The sequence below is a fragment of the Gopherus evgoodei genome, chromosome 9 (assembly GCF_007399415.2).
Source record: "Gopherus evgoodei ecotype Sinaloan lineage chromosome 9, rGopEvg1_v1.p, whole genome shotgun sequence".
NCBI lineage: Eukaryota > Metazoa > Chordata > Testudines > Testudinidae > Gopherus > Gopherus evgoodei.
The window spans coordinates 11958890-11980592 of record NC_044330.1 but is presented as its reverse complement, the minus strand read 5'-3'; the positions used below and the strand labels follow the sequence as shown (position 1 = coordinate 11980592).

At 40.6% G+C, this 21703-nt stretch overlaps 1 protein-coding gene across 2 annotated transcripts in view; it reads left to right on the top strand.

Annotated features, from left to right (window-relative positions):
• PIK3CA (phosphatidylinositol-4,5-bisphosphate 3-kinase catalytic subunit alpha) overlaps positions 1 to 21703 on the top strand; it is a 71534-nt gene that overhangs the window by 30656 nt on the left and 19175 nt on the right. For both annotated transcript variants that reach the window (XM_030576606.1, XM_030576607.1), the window contains 6 exons: positions 708 to 958; positions 2008 to 2253; positions 8744 to 8829; positions 19031 to 19136; positions 20642 to 20794; positions 20915 to 21049. In XM_030576606.1, coding sequence (XP_030432466.1) covers positions 708 to 958; positions 2008 to 2253; positions 8744 to 8829; positions 19031 to 19136; positions 20642 to 20794; positions 20915 to 21049 — 977 coding nt within the window. The remainder of the gene's footprint in view (positions 1 to 707; positions 959 to 2007; positions 2254 to 8743; positions 8830 to 19030; positions 19137 to 20641; positions 20795 to 20914; positions 21050 to 21703) is intronic.

The window sequence follows — 21703 nt, the reverse complement described above, 5'->3', positions numbered from 1 at the left end:
AAATTTCAGTTAGTACAATTTGTGATGGCAGACAGGTGAATCATTATTTATGTAGTATATTTAATACACTGTAGCAACATCTTACAACTTGGTTACACACTTTTGTCTTCAGTCAGGATAACCTGCTTAGTAGGAGTTGAACTCAAAAGACATGCCACATTTGATCAAGCACATAGAATATAGAACACTGAACTAGGAAAACCTTTTACAGCTTGAGTTATCCAGTTATTGCGCTGATTAATGCAACTGTTTCAGTGATTATGTGACAGGGTGGACTGATTTGCCAGCTGCTATTAGCATTTTTGTCTGAGTTCAGAAGTGTCTCTCATAATATTTAGAACATATAGAATTAAATGATCCTGGAAACATAAACTATCTTTTTAGTCCTTAATTACAGAATAGTCATATTGTCACTGGAATAAGATTGGCTGAATAAGTACTAGTTGTTTAGAAATAGTTCTGTAGTTAAATGACCGTTTGAATGTACATGTGCTTGGACAGTAAGACCAGAATGGCTTTTTCAGAAGTCAATGTAAGTACAGTCCTCTGAGCACTTTTGCAGAAGGTTCTCTGCACTTTGGGCTGTGAATTGTGCCTGCATGTTCTTTCAGTAAGGATTATGACAAGCAATTCTGAGTCTGACCAGTTTCTTTAGAAGACGATGTATAGGCAATAATAGAATCTGATGTTATTTCACATTATTCCAGGGCAAATAATAGTGGTGATATGGGTAATAGTGTCCCCGAACAATGACAAGCAGAAATATACCTTAAAAATCAACCATGACTGTGTTCCTGAGCAAGTTATTGCTGAAGCAATCAGGAAAAAAACACGAAGTATGTTGCTGTCATCTGAACAACTAAAACTCTGCGTTTTAGAATACCAGGGCAAGTATATTTTAAAAGTGTGCGGCTGTGATGAATACTTGCTAGAAAAATATCCTCTGAGCCAGTATAAGGTGAGTTACTTGTTGTAAATTAATGGATTTATTTAAAAATACACTAGAAGAATTAAAATTGGGAGGGCAGTAAGGGAATAATGTATTAAGATTCTGTGACTGACATAAGTTTCATTTCTTGAACTAATTCAGAAGTCAGAAAATGAAAATTCATATTAGCCAACTAACTCAAATTTTTGTGCAATTGACTTTACTGTGTACAGTTATTGCCATATAAATAAAAATGCAGTGGAAGTGCTCAGCTTTGGCCTATCCAGGCTCCCATTGAAGTCAGTGGGAATTTTTTCTGATTAAGTAAAGGCCAATGCTGAGCACTTTTGGAAATACACCCCTAAATTTCTGAGAGAGAGAATGCTAAATTACAAAATGGACATTACTACTGTAAATGACATTTTTATTTAGAAATAGATATTCTAACTCCTATTTGATTTGTGGGTATTGAAATAACAATATGGAGAATCCCTCCACTGCAGAAATTATAGGTAAGTCGTTCTTAATTTTTCTTTTGTTCCTAGGTTTCTCTCTTTTTCTCCTAGCCTTGTTGTTTTTTGTCTTAAGTAATAACTATCACTTTGACAGGGAACCACTGGATGGAAGAGTAGGTGAGCTGCTCCCTCTGGAGCAGACATCAGTGTTACTCAATAGACCTGGTGACCGAGACTGACCTGAGTTGTGTTGCTTTCTCTTTAGAGACTGTACCACTATTGTAACACGACACGTCCAGCCCTTTACTGCTAGCTGGAAACATGGAATTCAGATAGGATGTCCTACTGCTTCAGACATTATTATTTTTTTCCTTAAAATATGTATATCATGCTGCCTGCTTGGTCATGTGCAATAAGCTAGTTAAAAACATTGTTTTCAGTTACAACACCAATGTAAAGGATTTTATAAAGATAACTGCTACAAGAGCTTATTAAATGTAATTTTCTTAGCCTTCTGGATTTTATATAAGCTTTCCTTTAATATTTTTAAGTGTTGATTACAAAGAAAATACAGCAAAACAGTCTTTTTTTCCTCCCCTTTTTTTTTTCTTCCAACTATTGCAGTACATAAGAAGTTGTATAATGCTTGGCCGAATGCCCAACTTGATGCTGATGGCTAAGGAAAGCCTTTATACCCAGCTGCCACTGGATACCTTTACAATGCCATCTTATTCCAGGCGGATCTCTACAGCTACACCATACATGAATGGCGAAGCTTCAGCCAAATCTCTCTGGGTCATAAACAGTGCTCTCAGGATAAGAATTCTTTGTGCCACCTATGTAAATGTAAACATTCGAGACATTGACAAGGTAAGTGAAATTCTGAATGCATGGATGTTAAATTATTGCCTAGAATCAGAATAAAAACACTGAGCCACTCTCAGTTCAATAGGCCTCTCTAACCAAATTAGGCAATCAATTTGTCAACAGTATATGTTGATACCAGTTACTAGTGTTAATTAGGGGCCTAATTCACACTTAAGTCAGTGGAAGGACTCCCACTGACCAGTGAGTATTGGACAGGGCCTTGGCGCGTACAGAGCATACAGACAACTAGCAAAGTTTTTATATTTTCAAAGCAAATTTTCTAACTAAAAGTACATGATAGATCAGGGCTGGGCAAACTACAGGCTGTTCTAAGCCGGCCCTTGAGCTCCCGCTCCCAGAAGCAGAGGCATGACTCCCTTCGGCTCCTACACAGTCCAATGGCGCCCTCCAGTGCTCCAGTGGGAGCTGCAGGGATGGTGCCTGCGGATGGGACAGTATGCAGAGCCACCTGGCTGCACCTCAGCATAGGAGCCATAGGAGGGACATGCTGCTGCTTCTGGGAGCCACTTGAGGTAAGTGTCGCCTGGAGCCTGCACCCCTGAGCCTCTTCCCCCATGCCCCTACCCCAGCCCTAATCCCTCTCCTGCCCTCTGAACCCCTCAATCCCAGCCTGGAGCACCCTCTTGAACCCTAAAACTCCCCACCCCGGAGCCTGCAGCCCCAGCCAGAGCCCCCCCCCCCTCCCCCCGCAGCCTGAAATTTTCTTTTCTGGCCCCACCCCAGAGCCCACACCCCCAAACAGAGCCCTCATCTACTCCCGTACCCCAATCCCAATTTTGTGAGCATTCATAAGAACATAAGAATGGCCATACTGGGTCAGACCAAAGGTCCATCTAGCCCAGTATCCTATTTACTGACAGTGGCTAATGCTAGGTGCCCCAGAGGGAGTGAACCTAACAGGTAATGATCAAGTGATCTCTCTCCTGCCATCCATCTCCAAACTCTGACAAACAGAGGCTAGGGACACCATTCCTTACCCATCCTGGCTAATAGTCATTAATGGACTTAACCTCCATGAATTTATCCAGTTCTCTTCTAAACGCTGTTATAGTCCTAGCCTTCACAACCTCCTCAGGCAAGGAGTTCCACAAGTTGACTGTGCGCTGTGTGAAGAAGAACTTCCTTTTATTTTGTTTTAAACCAGCTGCCCATTACTTTCATTTGGTGGCCCCTAGTTCTTGTATTATGGCAATAAGTAAATAACTTTTCCTTATCTACTTTCTCCACGTCACTCATGATTTTATATACCTCTATCATATCCTCCCTTAGTCTCCTCTTTTCCAAACTGAAAAGTCCTAGCCTCTTTAATCTCTCCTCATATGGGACCTGTTCCAAACCTCTAATCATTTTAGTTGCCGTTCTCTGAACCTTTTCTAGTGCCAGTACATCTTTTTCTAGATGAGGAGACCACATCCGTATTCAAGATGTGGGCGTATCATCGATTTTATATAAGGGCAATAATATATTCTCCGTCTTATTCTCTATCCCCTCTTTAATGATTCCTAACATCCTGTTTGCTTTTTTGACTGCCTCTGTGCACTGCATGGACATCTTCAGAAAACTATCCATGATGACTCCAAGATCTTTTTCCTGATTTGTTGTAGCTAAATTAGCCTCCATCATATTGTATGTATAGTTGGAGTTATTTTTTCCAATGTGAATTACTTTACATTTATCCACATTAAATTTCATTTGCCATTTTGTTGCCCAATCACTTAGTTTTGTGAGATCTTTCTGAAGTTCTTCACAGTATGCTTTGGTCTTAACTATCTTGAGCAGTTTAGTATCATCTGCAAACTTTGCCACCTCAATTTTTATCCCTTTCTCCAGATCATTTATGAATAAGTTGAATAGGATTGGTCCTAAGACTGACCCTTGGGGAGCACCACTGGTTACCCTTCTCCATTCTGGGAATTTATCATTTATTCCCTATCTTTCAGCTATTTCTCAGTCCATGAAAGGACCTTCCCTTTTATCCCATGACAATTTAATTTACATAAGAGCCTTTGGTGAGGGATCTTGTCAAAGGCTTTCTGGAAATCTAAGTACACTATGTCCACTGGATCCCCTTTGTCCACATTCAAAGAACTCTAATAGGTTAGTAAGACACGATTTCCCTTTACAGAAACCATCCTGACCTTTGCCCAACACTTTGTTCTTCTATGTGTCTGACAATTTTTTTCTTTACTATTGTTTCAACTAATTTGCCTGGTACTGACGTTAGACTTATCGGTCTGTAATTGCCAGCATACCTCTAGAGTCCTTTTTCAATATTGGCGTAACATTAGCTATCTTCCAGTCATTGGATACAGAAGCCGATTTAAAGGACAGGTTACAAACCATAGTTAATAATTCCGCAACCTCACATTTGAGTTCTTTCAGAACTCTTAGGTGAATGCCATCTAGTCCCAGTGACTTGTTAATGTTGAGTTTATCAGTTAATTCCAAAACCACCTCTAGTGACACTTCAATCTGTGACAGTTCCTCAGATTTGTCACCTACAAAAGAAAAGCCGGGTCACGTTTGGGAATTTCTCTAACATTCTCAGCTGTGAAGACTGAAGCAAAGAATCCATTTAGTTTCTCCGCAATGACTTTATCGTCTTTAAGCGCTCCTTTTTGTATCTCGATCATCCAGGGGCCTCACTGGTTGTTTAGCAGGTTTCCTGCTTCTGATGTACTTAAAAAACATTTTATTACCTTTTGAATTCTTCAAACTCCTCTTTGGCTTATCTTATTACATTTTTACACTTAATTTTGCAGAGTTCATGCTTCTTTCTATTTACCTCACTAGGATTTGACTTCCACTTTTTAAAAGATGCCTTTTTATCTCTCACTGCTTCTTTTACGTGGTTGTTAAGCCACGGTGGCTGTTTTACTGTGTTTCTTAATTTGGGGTATACATTTAAGTTGGGCCTATATTATGGTGTCTTTAAAAAGTGTCCATGCAGCTTGCAGGGATTTCACTTTAGTCACTCTACCTTTTTAGTTTCTATTTAACTAACCCCCTCATTTTTGCATAGTTCCCTTTTTGAAATTAAATGCCACAGTGTTTGGGCTGTTGAGATGTTCTTCCCACCACAGGGATGTTAAATGTTGTTGTTATATTATGGTCACTGTTTTCCAAGTGGTCCTGTTATAGTTACTTCTTGGACCAGCTCCTGCGCTCCACTCAGGACTAAATCGAGAGTTGTCTCTCCCTTTGTGGATTCCTGTACCAGCTGCTCCAAGAAGTAGTCATTTAAAGTATCGAGAAATTTTGTCTCTGCATTTCGTCCTGAGGTGACATGTTCCCAGTCAATATGAGGATAATTGAAATCCCCCACTATTATTGAGTTCTTAATTTTGATAGCCTCTCTATTTTCCCTTAGCATTTCATCATCACTATCACTGTCACTGTCCTGGTTAGGTGGTCCCTGATGGTATATTCGTAATAGAGCATGAAATTACTATCCATCGAGATTCTATGGAACATGTGGATTCACTTAAGATTTTTACTTTGTTTTGATTCTACATTTTCTTTCACATACAGTGCCACTCCCACCCCTGAACGACCTGTTCTGTCCTTCCGATATATTTGTACCTCGGAACGATTGTGTACCATTGATTTGTCCTCAGTCCACCAGGCTCCTGTGATGTCTATTATATCAATATCCTCCTTTATCACAAGGCACTCTAGTTCACCCATCTTATTATTTAGACTTCTAGCATTTGTGTAAAACACTTGTCACTGTTTGTTTGTCTGCCCTTTTCTGATGTGTCTGATTCTTTATTGATTGTTTTTCATCTGATCTGGCCCTCTTCCATCCTCTGCTCCTGACTTCAACCCAGAGACTCTCTATCAATAGACTCTCCTGTAAGAGAAGTCTCTGTCCGATCCACATGCTCCTCTGCAGCAGTCGGCTTTCCGCCATCTCCTAGTTTAAGAACTGCTCTGCAACCTTTTTAATGTTAAGTGCCAGCAGTCTGGTTCCACTTTGGTTTAGGTGGAGCCCATCTCTCCTGTATAGGCTCCCCCCCATCCCAAAAGTTTCCCCAGTGCCTAAAGAATCTGAACCCCTCCTCTCTATACCATCATCTCATCCACACATTGAGACTCTGAAGCTCTGCCTGCCTACCTGGCCTTGCTCGTGGAACTGGGAGCATTTCTGAGAATGCCACCATAGAGGTCCTGGATTTCAGACTCTTCCCTAGCAGCCTAAATTTGGCCTCCGGGACGTCTATCCTACCTTTCCCTATGTCATTGGTACCTACATGTACCACGACCACCAGCTCCTCTCCAGCACTACACATAAGTCTATCCAGATGCCTCGAGATCCGCAGCCTTTGCACCAGGCTGGCAAGTCACCATACGGTTCTCTCAGTCATCACAAACCCAACTATCTATGTTTCTAATGATCAAATCTCCCATTACTAACACCTGCCTTTTCCTGGTGCCTGGAGTTCCTTCACCCGGAGAGGTAACCTCAGTGCGAGAGGATAACCTAACACCATCTGGAAGGTGGGTCCGAACTACGGAAAGGTTTCCCTCTGCTCTCATTGACTGTCTGCTTCCCTGGGCCTTTCATCCTCCTCAACCGTGCAGGCAGGGGCTGTCTGACCGGAGGTGGGACAATTCTACAGTGTCCTGGAAAGCCTCATCAGCATACCTCTCTGCCTCCCTTAGCTCTTCCAGTTCTGCCACCCTGGCCTTCAAAGCCTGTATGTGGTCTCTGAGGGCTAGGAGCTCCTTGCACCAAATGCACACACATGCCACCTGCCACAGGGCAGGTAATCATACATGCTGCACTCAGCACAATAAATTGGACCCCCCCTCCCCCCCCGCTGCTGGGCTTCTGCCTGCATTGTCTCCTGCAGCTACCTAGTTAATGAAAGGGTTTTGTTTAAATCAAGAAGTTTTGAATGTAGTTTAGTTTACAGGTTTTAAAGAACAGTAAGTGAACCTTGCCACCTTCCCACTCCCCTTCCAAACTCCCTTGCGAAACTCCCTCTTAGCAGCCCCTGGTCACAGAGCTCCCTAGTTGCTTGCACACTGCTTTATAAAGCCCTGGCCTTCTTGATAGTCCTGCCCACTGACTAAGGCTCTGCCAATTAACAGAGGCTTCTAGCTTTCAAACCCTACTTTGAAGCTCACAGCTTCCAGCTGCCAGCCACAGCACACAGTCCTTCAAACAACCAAACAAACAGACAAACACAAACTCAGCACACAGCAAGTAACCTCAAACACACACTACAAACAGCCATTTACCCCAAGGGTGCTGTATTTTCTCCTCCTTCACCTGGAGAACTCCCTTGTGAAAATTCCCTGTTAGTAGCCCCTGTTCGCAAAGCCAACATGGTCCGCCATACAATTTCTATTCCCAGATGTGGCCTCGGGCCAGAAAGTTTACCTACCCCTGTGGTAGACTATCAAATAAGGGAAAAATCATGGTTAAGCTGCAGTGTATTTGAAAAGTCCACATAAACGCCTCTTTAAGAAACAAAACAAAACTGAAAGTGTCTTCCGGAAGTTGAAAGTGGTGTGCACGCACGCTGCTCTCAATGCTACCTTTAAATTCAGACTTATGCTTTCAAACTTGGCTGCCTGAAATACCTAAATCTTTCTTTAGGTATCCTAATACATTACCTGATTTTTCAGAGTTTTTTAGCACCCTCAGCTGACATTGATTTCAGTGGGTACTAGGAATTACATGACATATTAGAAAATTAGGCCACTTGTTTTAGACACCCAAATCTGAGAATTTTGTCTTACTCATTTAATAAGAAGCATCATAAAACTTCTAAAATTTTCCCTTTTTACATACTACTGTAGCTTACAGTCTATGAAACCCAAAGCATTGAGGTTCTGAGTTGAATGCTTAGCAATTTGTAGTATCAGATCTTAATTTGGTGGTTTATCTAAAATAAACCTGAGGAGAAGCAGGAAAAGCTAAGTAAAGATGTTTCTTGTGTATCTTAAAACAACAAATTCTATGCTTTAAGAGCCATTACTGTAAGAACTGGGACAAGTTTGAACAGTTCTGTGGACGAGTTTACTACCCTTACTTGAAAGAGAAAAAACAAGGGGGATAATTGTATTCAGTTTAAACTGTTACCACTCTAGCTCTTTTGTGTGCTTGGAAGTTGCCCTGTTTATCCGTCCATCCCCATGGCTTGCCCTGGTAATCAAGGATAAATTCCAGTTATGTTACTACTTAAAGTTATTATTTGAAATGTAGTCATAACTAACTTTGAAATGGTGATGCAGAGATAGTAAACTAAAATTTTCTTCCAGAAGCACAGTAGGAGTACTTTACAGTATGTGAACTCATTTATGCCATATAGCTTTTTCTCAAATTGATAGAAATTAAAGTGTGACACATGGTTCTAATCAGCATCTAACAGTGTTGGTATTTACAGTAAAACCTTTGTTCGGACTAGGGTCTAGTATTGAAATAAATTCAGGTGCTAATGCTTAAACACGTTATTTTCAGATCTATGTCCGAACTGGTATCTACCATGGAGGAGAACCATTATGTGACAATGTGAATACTCAAAGGGTACCTTGTTCCAATCCCAGGTAAATAATGTTACTGAAACAATTCAGGGAAATCTGATTTCCAAAGTTTTCTAAAGCAGAAATAGATTCTGTCAGTACCAGTTTTTACCATCAAGCAGGGTCCTTGGCTGGGGAGTATCATTAAGATAGTAGGCCCCACCGATGGAGAAAGCAGCCTTATTTTCTAAAAGGAGGTAATGAAAATCATTTATCATAAATGAAAAACGTTCTTATTTAACATGTGTATAGCTGTCTAAGAAATCACTGGAGTTTTCCTTTTAAATTGATCACTCATTTCCATTTACAAATTTGTTTAATTGGATTAGGCTTTGCAGATGTTCATTTTGTCTTGTAAAATGTTATGTAAAAGCAGCAACCTTTTACTCAACAGGTCTGTTCTCTACGTGTATTCAGTTTTGTCTGTGACCCAAAAATTTGCAACATTTCCCCTTTTTGTTTTACACTACAGAACCAGCATAGCTACTGGAAATTGAGCTGGATTCTGTTCTGGCTTGTGACTTGTTAGCAAAGCTCCAGTTGCAAGTTCAAATTCTGTTTGTAACATGCAACAGTTCTTTTCAGAGGGTTACACAAGTGTTTGCCCTGCAGAATCTGTCACTATGACAAAAGACAAACATAGCTTGACTTTCAGATCCCAAGGTGTGTTTGCAGAGCTGGCTGCTTAACACATTGTTTTCTACCACTTTGTTCTGTTGATCTCATACTAGAATCTGGGTACATGACTGGGGTTCCTAGGCAATATCATAATACAAACAATCTGTTTGGGCAATTGTTTTTCAATGAGTGAGGCATAATAAACAGGGAACCTCACAATGCAGTTTAATAGAATCGCTTTTCTCAAAATAAAACCACACTTTTGCCAGGAGTCTCAAACACAGTGTGGCCCGTGAAGTTATGTCCTGTGGCCTACCATAGGCACCCACTCCACCAGCAGCCAAGATCCCCTCACCCACCACCTCCCTCATCCTTCCCCCCTGAGTGCGCTGCGTCCCCGCTCCTCTGCCTACTTCACAGCTGTTTGGTGGTACTTAGGACTTTCCAGGGGGAGGGGGTAGGAGCAGGGATGCGACATGCTCAGGAGGAGGTGGAGAAGAGGCAGGGCCGGGGCAGAGATTTGGGGAAGGGGTTGGATTGGGGTGGGGAACGGGTGGGAAGAGCGGGGCAGGAGCGGGCCTCATGGACTAGATGAACAGTCTGAGGTATGAAGTTCAGCATGTATGATTCTGTGCTGAGAGTAGTTGGGAAGAATGTTTGTTAAAAGTGGCAGTGTATTTTGTAAGAATAGTTAATTTAAAAAGTTTCTGCCATTACAGCTATGTTGATAGACTGTTAGTGTAGATCATCGTCAGTGTTATTGACCACATAAGGAATAGTTACAGGTGTTTATATTTTATTAAAACCCTTTTTGCATTAGTTTTTAAAGTTAATAAATTGACTTTTAATAGCATAGGATATAGTGTGTGTGTGTTATTTATATAAAAGTATATTTCATGTTTTACTATACTTTTGTATCGTTGTATGAAAAGGTTTCAGTGTTGTGGCCCTTGGCCAACGTACTAGTCCTCATGTGGCCCTCATGGTGGTTTGAGCTTGAGATCCCTGCTTTAAGTGGAAACTTTTTTCACTATCAACATGTTGGATTGTGATTAATCGATGGCCACCAACCCAACACAAGCCACTAGGGAGGGGGAAATGGTGTTAGGGCTTCAGGGCAACTGGAAGTCTGGAATTAGGATGCCCCTGAAATATGGCAGGACAGGGAATAGAAAGAGCTTTAACAGTATCCATTCCTATATTTTATAGAGAAAAGAGTTTTGTAAGTGAGAAGAGAAAAGTGTATAAATAAAAATAAGGAAAAGGTAGAATTGTCATACAGTGTGGCCCATGTAAAGAAGAGCTACTAGGCAAAGAGAAGATCAGAGAGCAATTCACTAGAATGGAAATTAATTGATTTGAAAACCTAAATAGATTAAACTATTTTCATTTGTGTCTAAAAACAAAATGTGGAATTTCAAATAGTGGTGATGTAAATACAAAATGTGCATGGTACAAATGTATGCCAGTGAATTTAAAACAAAAGGTCTTAATCTCTAAAAAGTACTTTGCAATTTCTTCAATACTCGCTCTCTGGCTCTAATGATATTTGTGGGGCCTCAATATCTGTGTGGATCAGACCCAGAGTGTTTTCAAAAATAATTCCAAATTCACATTTTCTGTCTGATTGACCTTGCATGTCTTTAGAAGAGTTTATTAGTTGGTACTTAAATTGTGTTTGCAAACACTACTGCTCTCCAAGAGAATGAATAGATATTCTATTAGGCCTGTTAATTATATAATATATGGCTATTGAAAAATAATTTCTCTCTCGCAATTGCTGCTGTTCAGTTTATCTGCAGTGTTAATATAGTGAATGTATCGATGTTTGGGAAGGAAGTCTCTTTAGGGAAAGAATGATGAAAGGTGTTAGTCCAGAACCTTATCATATTCATTAAAAAAGTTTTTCCATTGTCTTCAGCCACTGCCTCTTCTCCAAAGCTCCAGGATAGCCATTTTCCCCCTGTATTGTAATTTCAGGGAAAGGAGCTTTCAGAAAAAGTTGTCCCTCCATACCCCTAGCAGCCAACAACAGGGATTGTGGCTGTATCAGAGGTTCTGAGTTGTGTAGTTCTGTAGTGACTGCAGCAAGAATCCACTTAAAGGGAATCTTTTCAACCATGCTCTACTTTAGCTCCCTACTCTGTGAGAGGCTGGGCATACTTTTGTTTTTCCATCCCTAAGAAGATCATGTGGATGGAAATGAAGGTGGCTTATACTGACAGCTGCTACCTCTGAAGTTTAACTCATCATAAGTTTCATTACAGGCCACCCTTTTCTCTTGGTGGAAGATTATATCACTTGATATAGCTCATTTGCGTTCCAGATCTGCATCCGTATCCCTTTTGCATTAGCCTCTTGCAGGGGAGCTTCATCCACCCAAGACAAGAAACTAAACATAGCAGCACTATACTGGGTTCATGAGGACCAGAAAGTGAATTGACTATAAACAGACTGGTCTAGTTTCTTTATCCATGCTGAGTAAACAATACAAATGGTTTAAAAAAAAAATCTAATGTGACCTGCATATTGTTAATAGGAAAATGGATGATCTTGTTAGCCTTGGTTCAACTCTCCCATTCACCAAAAGAGCTGTTGATGTGGAAATTCACCAAGCTCTGATCTCTCTGTTGCTGAGTTCCCCCTCTCAGACCATCACTTGGTCTTTTTCAGTATCGGTTATTACACTCCCCCAGTCACTTGACCTTTCCATGTTTTGAATGGAAAGAATCTATTAGAATTATTTTGAGGGAGTCAACAAGCATCTGAGCAAGGGTGATCCAGTGCATATAGTGTACTTGGACTTTCAGAAAGCCTTTGACAAGATCCCTCACAAAAGGCTCTTAACCACAGTAAACAGTCATGGGATAAGAAGGAAGTTTCTCTCATGGGTCAGTAACTGGTAAAAAGAAAACAAGGGGTCAGTTTTCACAATGGAGAGAGTAAATAGTGGTGTCCCTCAAGAGTTTATACAGGGAACAATGACGTTCAACATATTCATAAATGATCTGGAGAAAGGAATAAACTGTGAAGTAGAAAAGTACAAAATTACTCAAGATAGCTAGGTCCAAAGCAGACAGTGAAGAATTAGAAAAGGATTTCACAAAACTGGGTAACTGGGCAGCAAAATCGCAGATGATATTTAGTGTTGATAAATGCAAAGTAATACACGCTGGAAAATATAATCCCAACTCTATATACAAACTGATGGGGTCTAAATTAGTTATCACTCAAGAAAGAGATCTTGGTGTCATGTGGATAGTTCTCTGCAAATATCTGCTTAATGTGCAGCTGCAGTCAAAGCTAACAATGTTAGGAACCCTTAGGAAAGGGTTAGATAATAAGACAGAAAATATCATAATGACACTATATAAAGCCATGATATGCCCATACTTTGAATACTGCGTTCAGTTTTGGTTGCCCCATCTCAAAAAAGATGTATTAGAAATGAAAAGGGTACAGAGAAGGGCAATAAAAGTGATTAGGGGTATGAAACAGCTTCCATATGAGAGGAGAGAAAAGGACTGGGACTGTTCAGTTTGGAAAAAGAGACGACCAAATGGGGATAGGATAGAAGTCTATAAAATCATGAATGGTGTGGAGGAAATGAGTAAGGGGGTGTTGTTTGTCCCTTCATGTAACACAAGAACCAGGGGGTCACAGGATAAAATTAAAAGGCAGCAAGTTTAAAACAAAGAAAAGGAAGCACTTCACACAACGCACAGTCAACCTTTGGAACTTGTTGCCAGAAGATGTTATGAAGGCCAAACTATGTTCAAAAAAGAACTAGATAAGTTCATGGAGGATAGGTCCATCAGTGGCCATTGGCCAAGATGATCAGGGATGCAGTCCCATGCTCTGAGTGTCCCTAAGCCTCTGGCTTCCAGGAGTTGGGACTGGATGGCAGGGGATGGATCACTCAACAATTGCCCTGTTCTGTTCACTCCCGCTGAAGCATCTGGCACCAGCTACTGTCGTAAAACAGAATACTGGCCTAGATGGACCCTTGGTATGTCCTGGGATGGACATTCTGACATTCTTATTTTCAATCCAATGCTAACAACTTGTCTGCTTTCAGCCCTCTTTTCTACGGTTGTGGTGGTTGATTCTGTTTTTCCTCTCCTCCATCCTTACCCTTTTGCTCCTCTTTCCCATTGCAAGGTCCGCTCTACCATCTCCCTAGTCCTGGCTCACTCTCAATAGCTGCTTCCTCTGTTCCTGCTCCCATGTAATGGAGCATCTCTAGCAGAAATTCTGTGATGAGGCTGACCTTCCTTCACTACAGATTTGTTCTTTCCTCTCTAAGTTCTGCCATCTTCCTAGCTGAACAACTCTACTTCTCCAACTTAATTACATCTCAACTACCACCTTATCTCCCGTTTCCCTTTTATTTCTAAGGTTATTGAACAGGTTGTTTACAATTGCTGTCTGGAGTTCCTCCTTTCTAGTTCCATCTTAGACCCTCTGCAGTCCAGCTTTTGTCTCTTGCTCTCAACTGAAACTGTTCTTGCCAATGGTCTCTTCTTAGCTATATCTCAGAACAAGTACTCCATCCTCATCCTCGTTGACCTGATAGTTGACCATTTTCTTCTTCTTGAAATCTTATCCTCCCTTAGCTTCCATAACTGTTTTCTCCCTCTCCTAGTTCTCCTCCTAACTCTCTCATTGCTCCTTCAGCGTGTCCTTTGGAGGATCTTCATCATGCTGTCTCCCAATTTTGTGGGGAATTCTGCAAGGCTCTGTCTTTGGTCCCCTTCTCTTCTCCCTCTGCACCTCTTTCTCTGGGTAATTTCCTCCACAAACACAAATTCAACTCTATGGGCCACCTCACAGATCTACCTTTCTACTCCTGTCTCCTGTCCAAACTAATATCTTAGCATTTCTCTCTGAAATAGCCTTTTGGCTGTCTTGCTGTCAGCTCAGGTGCAACATGGCTACAAGAGAGCTCTTTATCTTCCCCTTGAAGGCCTCCCAGCTGCCTCTTTTCTTTTTCCTGTGGACAACCCCACTTGCCTGTGTGTTGCTCATACACATAATCTGGTGTCATCTTTGACTCGGACCTCTCTCTAGATCCTCACATCCAACCTACATCAATGTCTTGTTGATTCTTTCTGCATGACAGCCCCAAGATATAACCTTGCCCATCTATTCACACAACTAAAACTCTTGTCCAGCCTTTCATCAATGCGTGTCTCAAATACTGCAATAGCCTTTTCTCTGGCCTTGGTAAATTCAGTCTTACCGTCCAGAATGCTGCTGCAAAAGCCTGTTGCTTTAACCATGTCACCCCTTTCTTTATGGCTTTCCACTGACTTTCCCCCTTCTCTCTTGCATCAAACCTGTAACTCATCTTCACTTTCAGAGCCCCTTGCAGCCTGCACTACCTATCATCTCTCATTCACTACCAAGATGTTGACTCTTGCCTCCGACTGGTCAATGATGACAGCATCCATCCTCTAACTGTTAAGTTTTCAAACACCTTCGTGCTTTCTCCCATGCTGACCCTTACACATTAGAGGAGTTCTGAGTAAATAGCTGCAAAGCTACATCAATATCCTCCTTCCAACTCTCTCCTTTTCTGTGATGGCTCCAAAAAACTGGACAAAAACTAGGCCACTGGTGCAGAGAGGCCACAGCATGTCATTCTGACCATTGTTGTCTCATTGTGTCCTTATATTCCCCCATCTATCTGTATCCATTTGTTTTGTCTCTTGGTTTTACACTTAGATTACAAGCTGTTTGTGGAAGGAACTGTCCTTCCACTTAGCAGCACAGTGGGTTCCTGAGCCATGACTTCAGGCTTCAAGGTGCTACAATAATACAGGTAACACAAGAACTAGGGACCACCAAAGGAAATTAATAGGCAGGAGGTTTAAAACAAACACACAAGTATTTTTTCACCCAACGCACAGTCAAGCTGCAGAACTCCTTGCCAGAGGATGTTGTGAAGGCCAAGACTATAATAAGGTTCAAAAAAGAACTAAATAAATTCATGGAGGATAGGTCTATCAATGGCTATTAGCTAGGATGGGCAAGGATGGTATCCCTAACCTCTCTTTGCCAGAAGCTGGGAATGGGCAACGAGATGGATCACTTGATGATTACTGGTTCTATTCATTCTCTCTGGGGCACCTGGCATTGGCCACTGTCAGAAGACAGGATACTGGGCTAGATGGACCTTTAGTCTGATCCAGTATGGCTGTTCTTATGTTCTTAAATAATATCAGTCTCCTTTTAAGCAGAAATCCAAAGAGTAAGGTCTATGTAGGACTAAGGGAGCACTACTGGTACACTTGCAACCTTTAAGAACTTAATGTTTGCTTTGAAAATGCTGCTTTTTAGCATTTTGTGTTTAGCTTTTCAGTTCTTCCATGACCATAGTCAATTTTTAAAAGCTGATGCCCTTTTCGAACAGAGGAAATCCAACTTGGCAACCCAACAAAGAAAATATAATTATGCATCTTTGCTTTTGTAGGGCAATAGCCAAACATATCAGTTGATATATTCAACATGTTTTAAGAAGTCTATAACAACAATAATAATGATAATACTTGGTAGTTCTGTAGAGCCAAACTCTGCTCTTTGATACCCAAGTGTAAATCTGAAGTAACTCCATTAACTTCAGTGGAGTAACCCCAGAATTAGTGTCTGTAGCAGAGAGTAGAGTATGTGCCCATTTATTATTTATATGGAGGTTAAAAAGTGATCGAACTCCAGAAATTGCCTTCATGTACAGAGTGTGTAATGCTGGGGAGCTATTGAGATGAAACCCCTACTGTCACTTATGGAAGACGGTAAAATTTCAATCCCGCTGCTCTGTAAAATGAAGTATTTGGAGAAACCTTTTCTCTCGTTTGTAATTATAACAGTCTTTACAGCCTTATTTTATTAATTACAGTGCAGTAATTGAAACAGGTTGCACTCACTGTTCTTCAGGCTTCTCTGACTTTCATTGGCTAACAGACATCCTGTACTAAATTCAAGTATTCTTCTCCAGTGTTAATTGTTTCCTGTGCAGTTTACTAGTGTACAATTCAACAGAATCATAATTAATATAGCTATGCAAATATTTGGAAAGTATCCATTAGCTCGCTAGGAAATTATTCTTTTTATTACACTGTTGTAAAGGAAGTATTGCTGTAGATCAGTGATATTCAACCTTTTTTCATTTGCGGACTGTTAAAAAATTTCAAATGGAGAGGCTGACCCCTTTGGAAATCTTAGACATAGTCTACAGACTCCCAAGGATCCACAGACCACAGGTTGAAAACCACTGCTGTAGATTGTTGACATTTAGTAAATACAAATAAAATGTGGAGAAATTGGAGAGAGTCCAGAGAAGAGCAACAGGAATGATTAAAGGTCTTGAGAACATGACCTATGAAGGAAGGCTGAAACAATTGGGTTTATTTAGTTTGGAAAAGAGAAGACTGAGAGGGGACATGATAGCAGTTTTCAGGTATCTAAAAGGGTGTCATCAGGAGGAGGGAGAAAACTTGTTCACCTTAGCCTCTAATGACAGAACAAGAAGCAATGCGCTTAAACTGCAGCAAGGGAGATTTAGGTTGGACATTGGGAAAAAGTTCCTAACTGTCAGGGTAGTTAAACACTGGAATAAAATTGCCTAGGGAGGTTGTGGAATCTCCATCTCTGGAGATATTTAAGAGTAGGTTAGATAAATGTCTATGAGGGATAGTCTAGACAGTGTTTGGTCCTGCCATGAGGGCAGGGGACTGGACTCGATGACCTCTCAAGGTCCCTTCCAGTCCTAGAGTCTATGAATCTATAAATACCAAGTTTTGTAGCGAAACTTAACCTTGAGAAGAAAACACAGTATTTTATCATACCCGGGAAAAGGAAGTGTACGTCAGGGAGAAGAGTGATGAGACACTGGTTTTTACTAAATGTAAATGATGTATGACAGTTTTTCATTCATTTATTTCCTCTTAGCATTTATATCCTCAGAATTGAATTTTTTTTTCTTCCACTTGTCTGTGACAATACTTCCTTTACAACTTGGGAGGGGAGTGGGTTTCTTCAGAGAGCGTCTATTTACATATTAATATGGCTACGTTTTAGTCATGGGTATTTTCAGTAAAAGTCAAAGGTAAGTCATGGGCAGTAAACAAAAATTCATGGCCTGTGACCTGTCCATACTTTCACTAAAAATACCAGTGAATAAAATTTGGGGGGTGGGGGGCCCCTGGGGGCCCTGCGGGTGCTGGGGAAGGGCAGCCTGCCTGTTGCAGGGGGGCAGGACCCCTGCTGGTTCTGGTGGGACATAGGTGGTGGCGCACAGGCTGGGACCCCCTGCTAGTGTTGGGGCGTGGGGGTTGGCAGGCCCAGCAGGCTCCCTACCTGGTTCCATGCCTCCCTCCTCTCTCCCCGAGCAACAGCAGAGTTTAGGTGTGGGAGGGGGCACGGGACAGGGTGAGGCAGGCTCTGGATGATGTTTACCTGGGGGGGCTCCCTAGAAATGGCGACACCCCCCTTGCTCAGCTGCTTGGCAGAGGCATGGCCAGGCGCTGTCCCCACAGCTCCCCTTGGCTGTGGTTCTTGGCCAATGGGAGCTGTAAAGCCAGCGCTCTGGGCAGAAGCAGCATGCAGAGCTGCCTGGCCACGCCTCTGCCTAGCAGCTGAGCAAGGGTGATGTCGCTACTTCCAAAGGGACCCCAGGCAAGCGCCACCCAGAGCCCGCCTCACCCCATCCCATGCCTCAGCTGCCTGCCCCCTCCCACACCCAAACTCTGCTGCTGGCAGGGGCGCGGGGGTCCAAGACTGACCTAGCAGTAACACAGGGGCTGCCTGAGCTGCCCCTGAGCCAGGTGCGCGGGCCACTGCAGAAGTCACAGAGGTCACAGAAAGTCACGGAATCCGTGACCTCCATGACAAACCCGCAGCCTTACATATTAGTTATATCATGTTCTATGGTGCTTAAATTTTTTTGCTCGACTTAAGCCTACTAAAGTGCTTAAAAGTGGTGACTATATATTGTAATGTAACTATAAATATGGCATTTTTTGTTTCCAAATGATCCCAATACTGAATTTACAAGTAGAAACACATTTTCTTCTAACTAGCTCTTGTGACTCAAACTGGACTCTGAGAGTCAAGCCAACTTCTTTACTTCATATGCATCTTCATGAATAGTGAGAGATTGTGTAGGCCAAATTAAATCCTCAGTAATAACCATGCAAACCAATGTCTTCAGACTAGGCCTACATTGACAATTACAGTCAGGGAGTCTGCACAAGTGTTGATTAAATTTGGTAAACAATTCTACTGATGAGATGCCCAAGAAGGAATAAAATCCAGCTCACTTTCTCTGAGCGACATTGGTTCTGCAGGGCGAACCAGAGTGTAAAGCAGTAAGGACTTTGGTGACTAAAAGCAGTAGACGTGACTGAATACATGCAGGAGGCTGATCTGTTTAGTCAGAGCCATTTTGATGATGATGCTCTTCTAGAGTAGAAGTATATATTTAATATCCTTGGAGGAGGACCAAATTCTGATTTTTCCATATCAAGTTGTGGCTATTTACTAACTAAAGTGTACTGAGTTTATTCTGTTTTACCCTGGTTTTTATTTTACTTTTAAAATCTCACAGATGGAATGAATGGCTGTCATATGACATGTACATTCCTGATCTCCCACGTGCTGCTCGGCTTTGCCTTTCCATCTGCTCTGTTAAGGGAAGAAAGGGGGCTAAGGAGGTAAAATATTTAATAATTTTAATAGCTCTAAAGTGTTGTAAGATAAAACTCCAGGCAGCCAAGTTTGGGAAGAACAGTTGGCCAACACTTCAATAGAAGTTGGTCTTACCAAAATCTTTTATTTTCTTGAATTTTTATTTGATTAAAATATCACCTAAGATGTATAGAAACTTCTCTTTATTGACTGCAAATTAATTTTTTTTGTTACCTGATATATTTGTTGTGTATTATCCCTGCAGCACTAATTGTGGTCTGTATTGTTGAACAGAAAGGGTTAGGCCAAAATTTTCAAACGTGAGTGCCTAAAGTTAGGTTCCTCAAGCTATTCTTAGGTGCCTAAAAAATACAGGTGGAGGGAGTGTGTGTGTGAGAGAGAGAGAAGGTGCTGAGCACTTGTATCTCCTTTTGACTTAAATGGGAGTTGAGGTTGCTAAGCAATTTGAAACAAACAAACAAAAAAAAAAAAGGCAAGCTTTTCTGAGGGTGCCTAAAATGTAGGTTTTGGATCCTAACTTTAAGCATCCAGGCTCAAAAAGTTTTTGGTCTTAAGTATGTGTGTGGGTGTGTTCTGATATACCATCCATTTTTTATATGTTAGTTTGTGAGTGTATAAGACTTTGCAGTTTAAAATCCTTGAAAGACTTACTTGAGGAAAAAAATCCTGGTAGGCAGCTTAAATGTTTAGATTGTGTTCTTTGAAATGATTGTCACAGCAGCTGACAAAATAGAGGTTTGAAGTCTCACAGGGAAATATGCTACAACTGTCATAATTTGCTCTCTGCTAACCTACATATTTGATAATCCATACTTTCTCTCACACTGTCTCTCCACATTTGACAGTAAGGATTTAATAGCAGAGACATAGTGCTGTAATGATGTCCCATAACAAATCTTGTAATATGTTCTGTAATATATTGTGTAAATTAAGTATTATCACAAATAATTAAAACTAGATTTGTCAAAATGAACAGAGTACAACTTGCAATGTAGTTCTTGCCTTTAATTGTTTGCTTTGCTCTTTTTGCTAACTTAAAAAATTAATTACGGTAATACATTATTTATTCTTAATAGCAAGGTTCTACTACACTATTTTCCTGAATCCAGCTGACACCTGATATCCAGACAAGATTGCCTGAAAAAAGTATTGAGAAATATCTGATTCAGCATGCATATATATGACTTTCATGAGCATGTGTTTGTTGTTTTTCTTGGTTAGAAAACTTACAAATCAAGATATAACAAACAAGCAAGTCAAAAATGTAGGAAAAATAGTGGCTGTTAACTATGCTGGCTTTCATTTTGATAAATTATATTATTTCTGGCTTCCCATAGTGTCAATGCACTACAATACAAATAGTGTTTTGATCTACTTTATGATTGTGTGATTCCATAGTTCAGTTTTTCAAAAATTTTTCCTCCTCCCGTTATTCCTTGAAATCCAATATTGTACTATAACTTGATCACTCTTCACTCTCATTTATTAATGATCATTTGATATTTTTAAGGAACACTGCCCATTGGCTTGGGGAAATATAAACATGTTTGATTATACAGACACTCTTGTGTCTGGGAAAATGGCTTTGAATCTGTGGCCTGTGCCTCATGGGCTGGAAGATCTGCTAAATCCTATTGGCGTTACTGGGTCAAATCCAAATAAGGTAAATTGATGCTTATATTCTCATTTCAGCCTTAGTGTAACACATCTACTTGTTCAGATTATAGTGATTTCTAATTTATAATTTGTTTCAGAACAATCATGAAAATTCTTTTTTCCTCAGGAAACTCCATGTTTAGAGCTGGAATTTGATTGGTTTAGCAGCCCTGTAAAGTTTCCAGACATGACAGTGATTGAAGAACATGCCAACTGGACTATATCTCGAGAACTAGGGTTTAACTACAGCCATGCTGGGCTGGTAAGGGGAATTTACTTTCCAGGATTAGTTACTAAAACTTCAAATATTTGCACATTTTGAAGTGCTTTATTTGTGGGGGGAAATATATTTTATATCAAAATACATGAAGCTAAATTTTTTTTGATAAATACCAGACAAAAAATGGCCAACAGGTTCTGTCTTATGCAGTAAAACATATTGATGCTTCACTGATCAACCAAAATCTTTTAAGGATATAACTGTGTCTTAACGTGCAAACAGTTCTGGACTTTTTTCCAGCTTATATAAACAATTTGTCTGGATGTCAGAACATTACGTTAATTTTGAAAAAAATGTAATAGAGTTAGATTCTCCATCAGTGGCACTATTTCTTCTAATTTTTCCCTATCTCTGCTCCCTCCCACAATTTCTTTCCTGTTGTATATAGGTTTTATCTTTGAAAAATCTTTTTTATAGTCTGTAATATGCTCGTAACTTCTTTGGCAATGTTAATCTCTAAGTTTTATGTTCTACCAAACTGCCAAAAGTTAACTTTATTAGCAGTCAGTATAACTTTATTATACAGTGTCTTGAGCTGAGTCCCATGCATTCTGCGATTCAGTGGCCTTGAAATTTACCACCAAATGTGTATCTTGCTTCAAATGCTGAGCTTCCTTGTTTTTTTTAATTAAATTA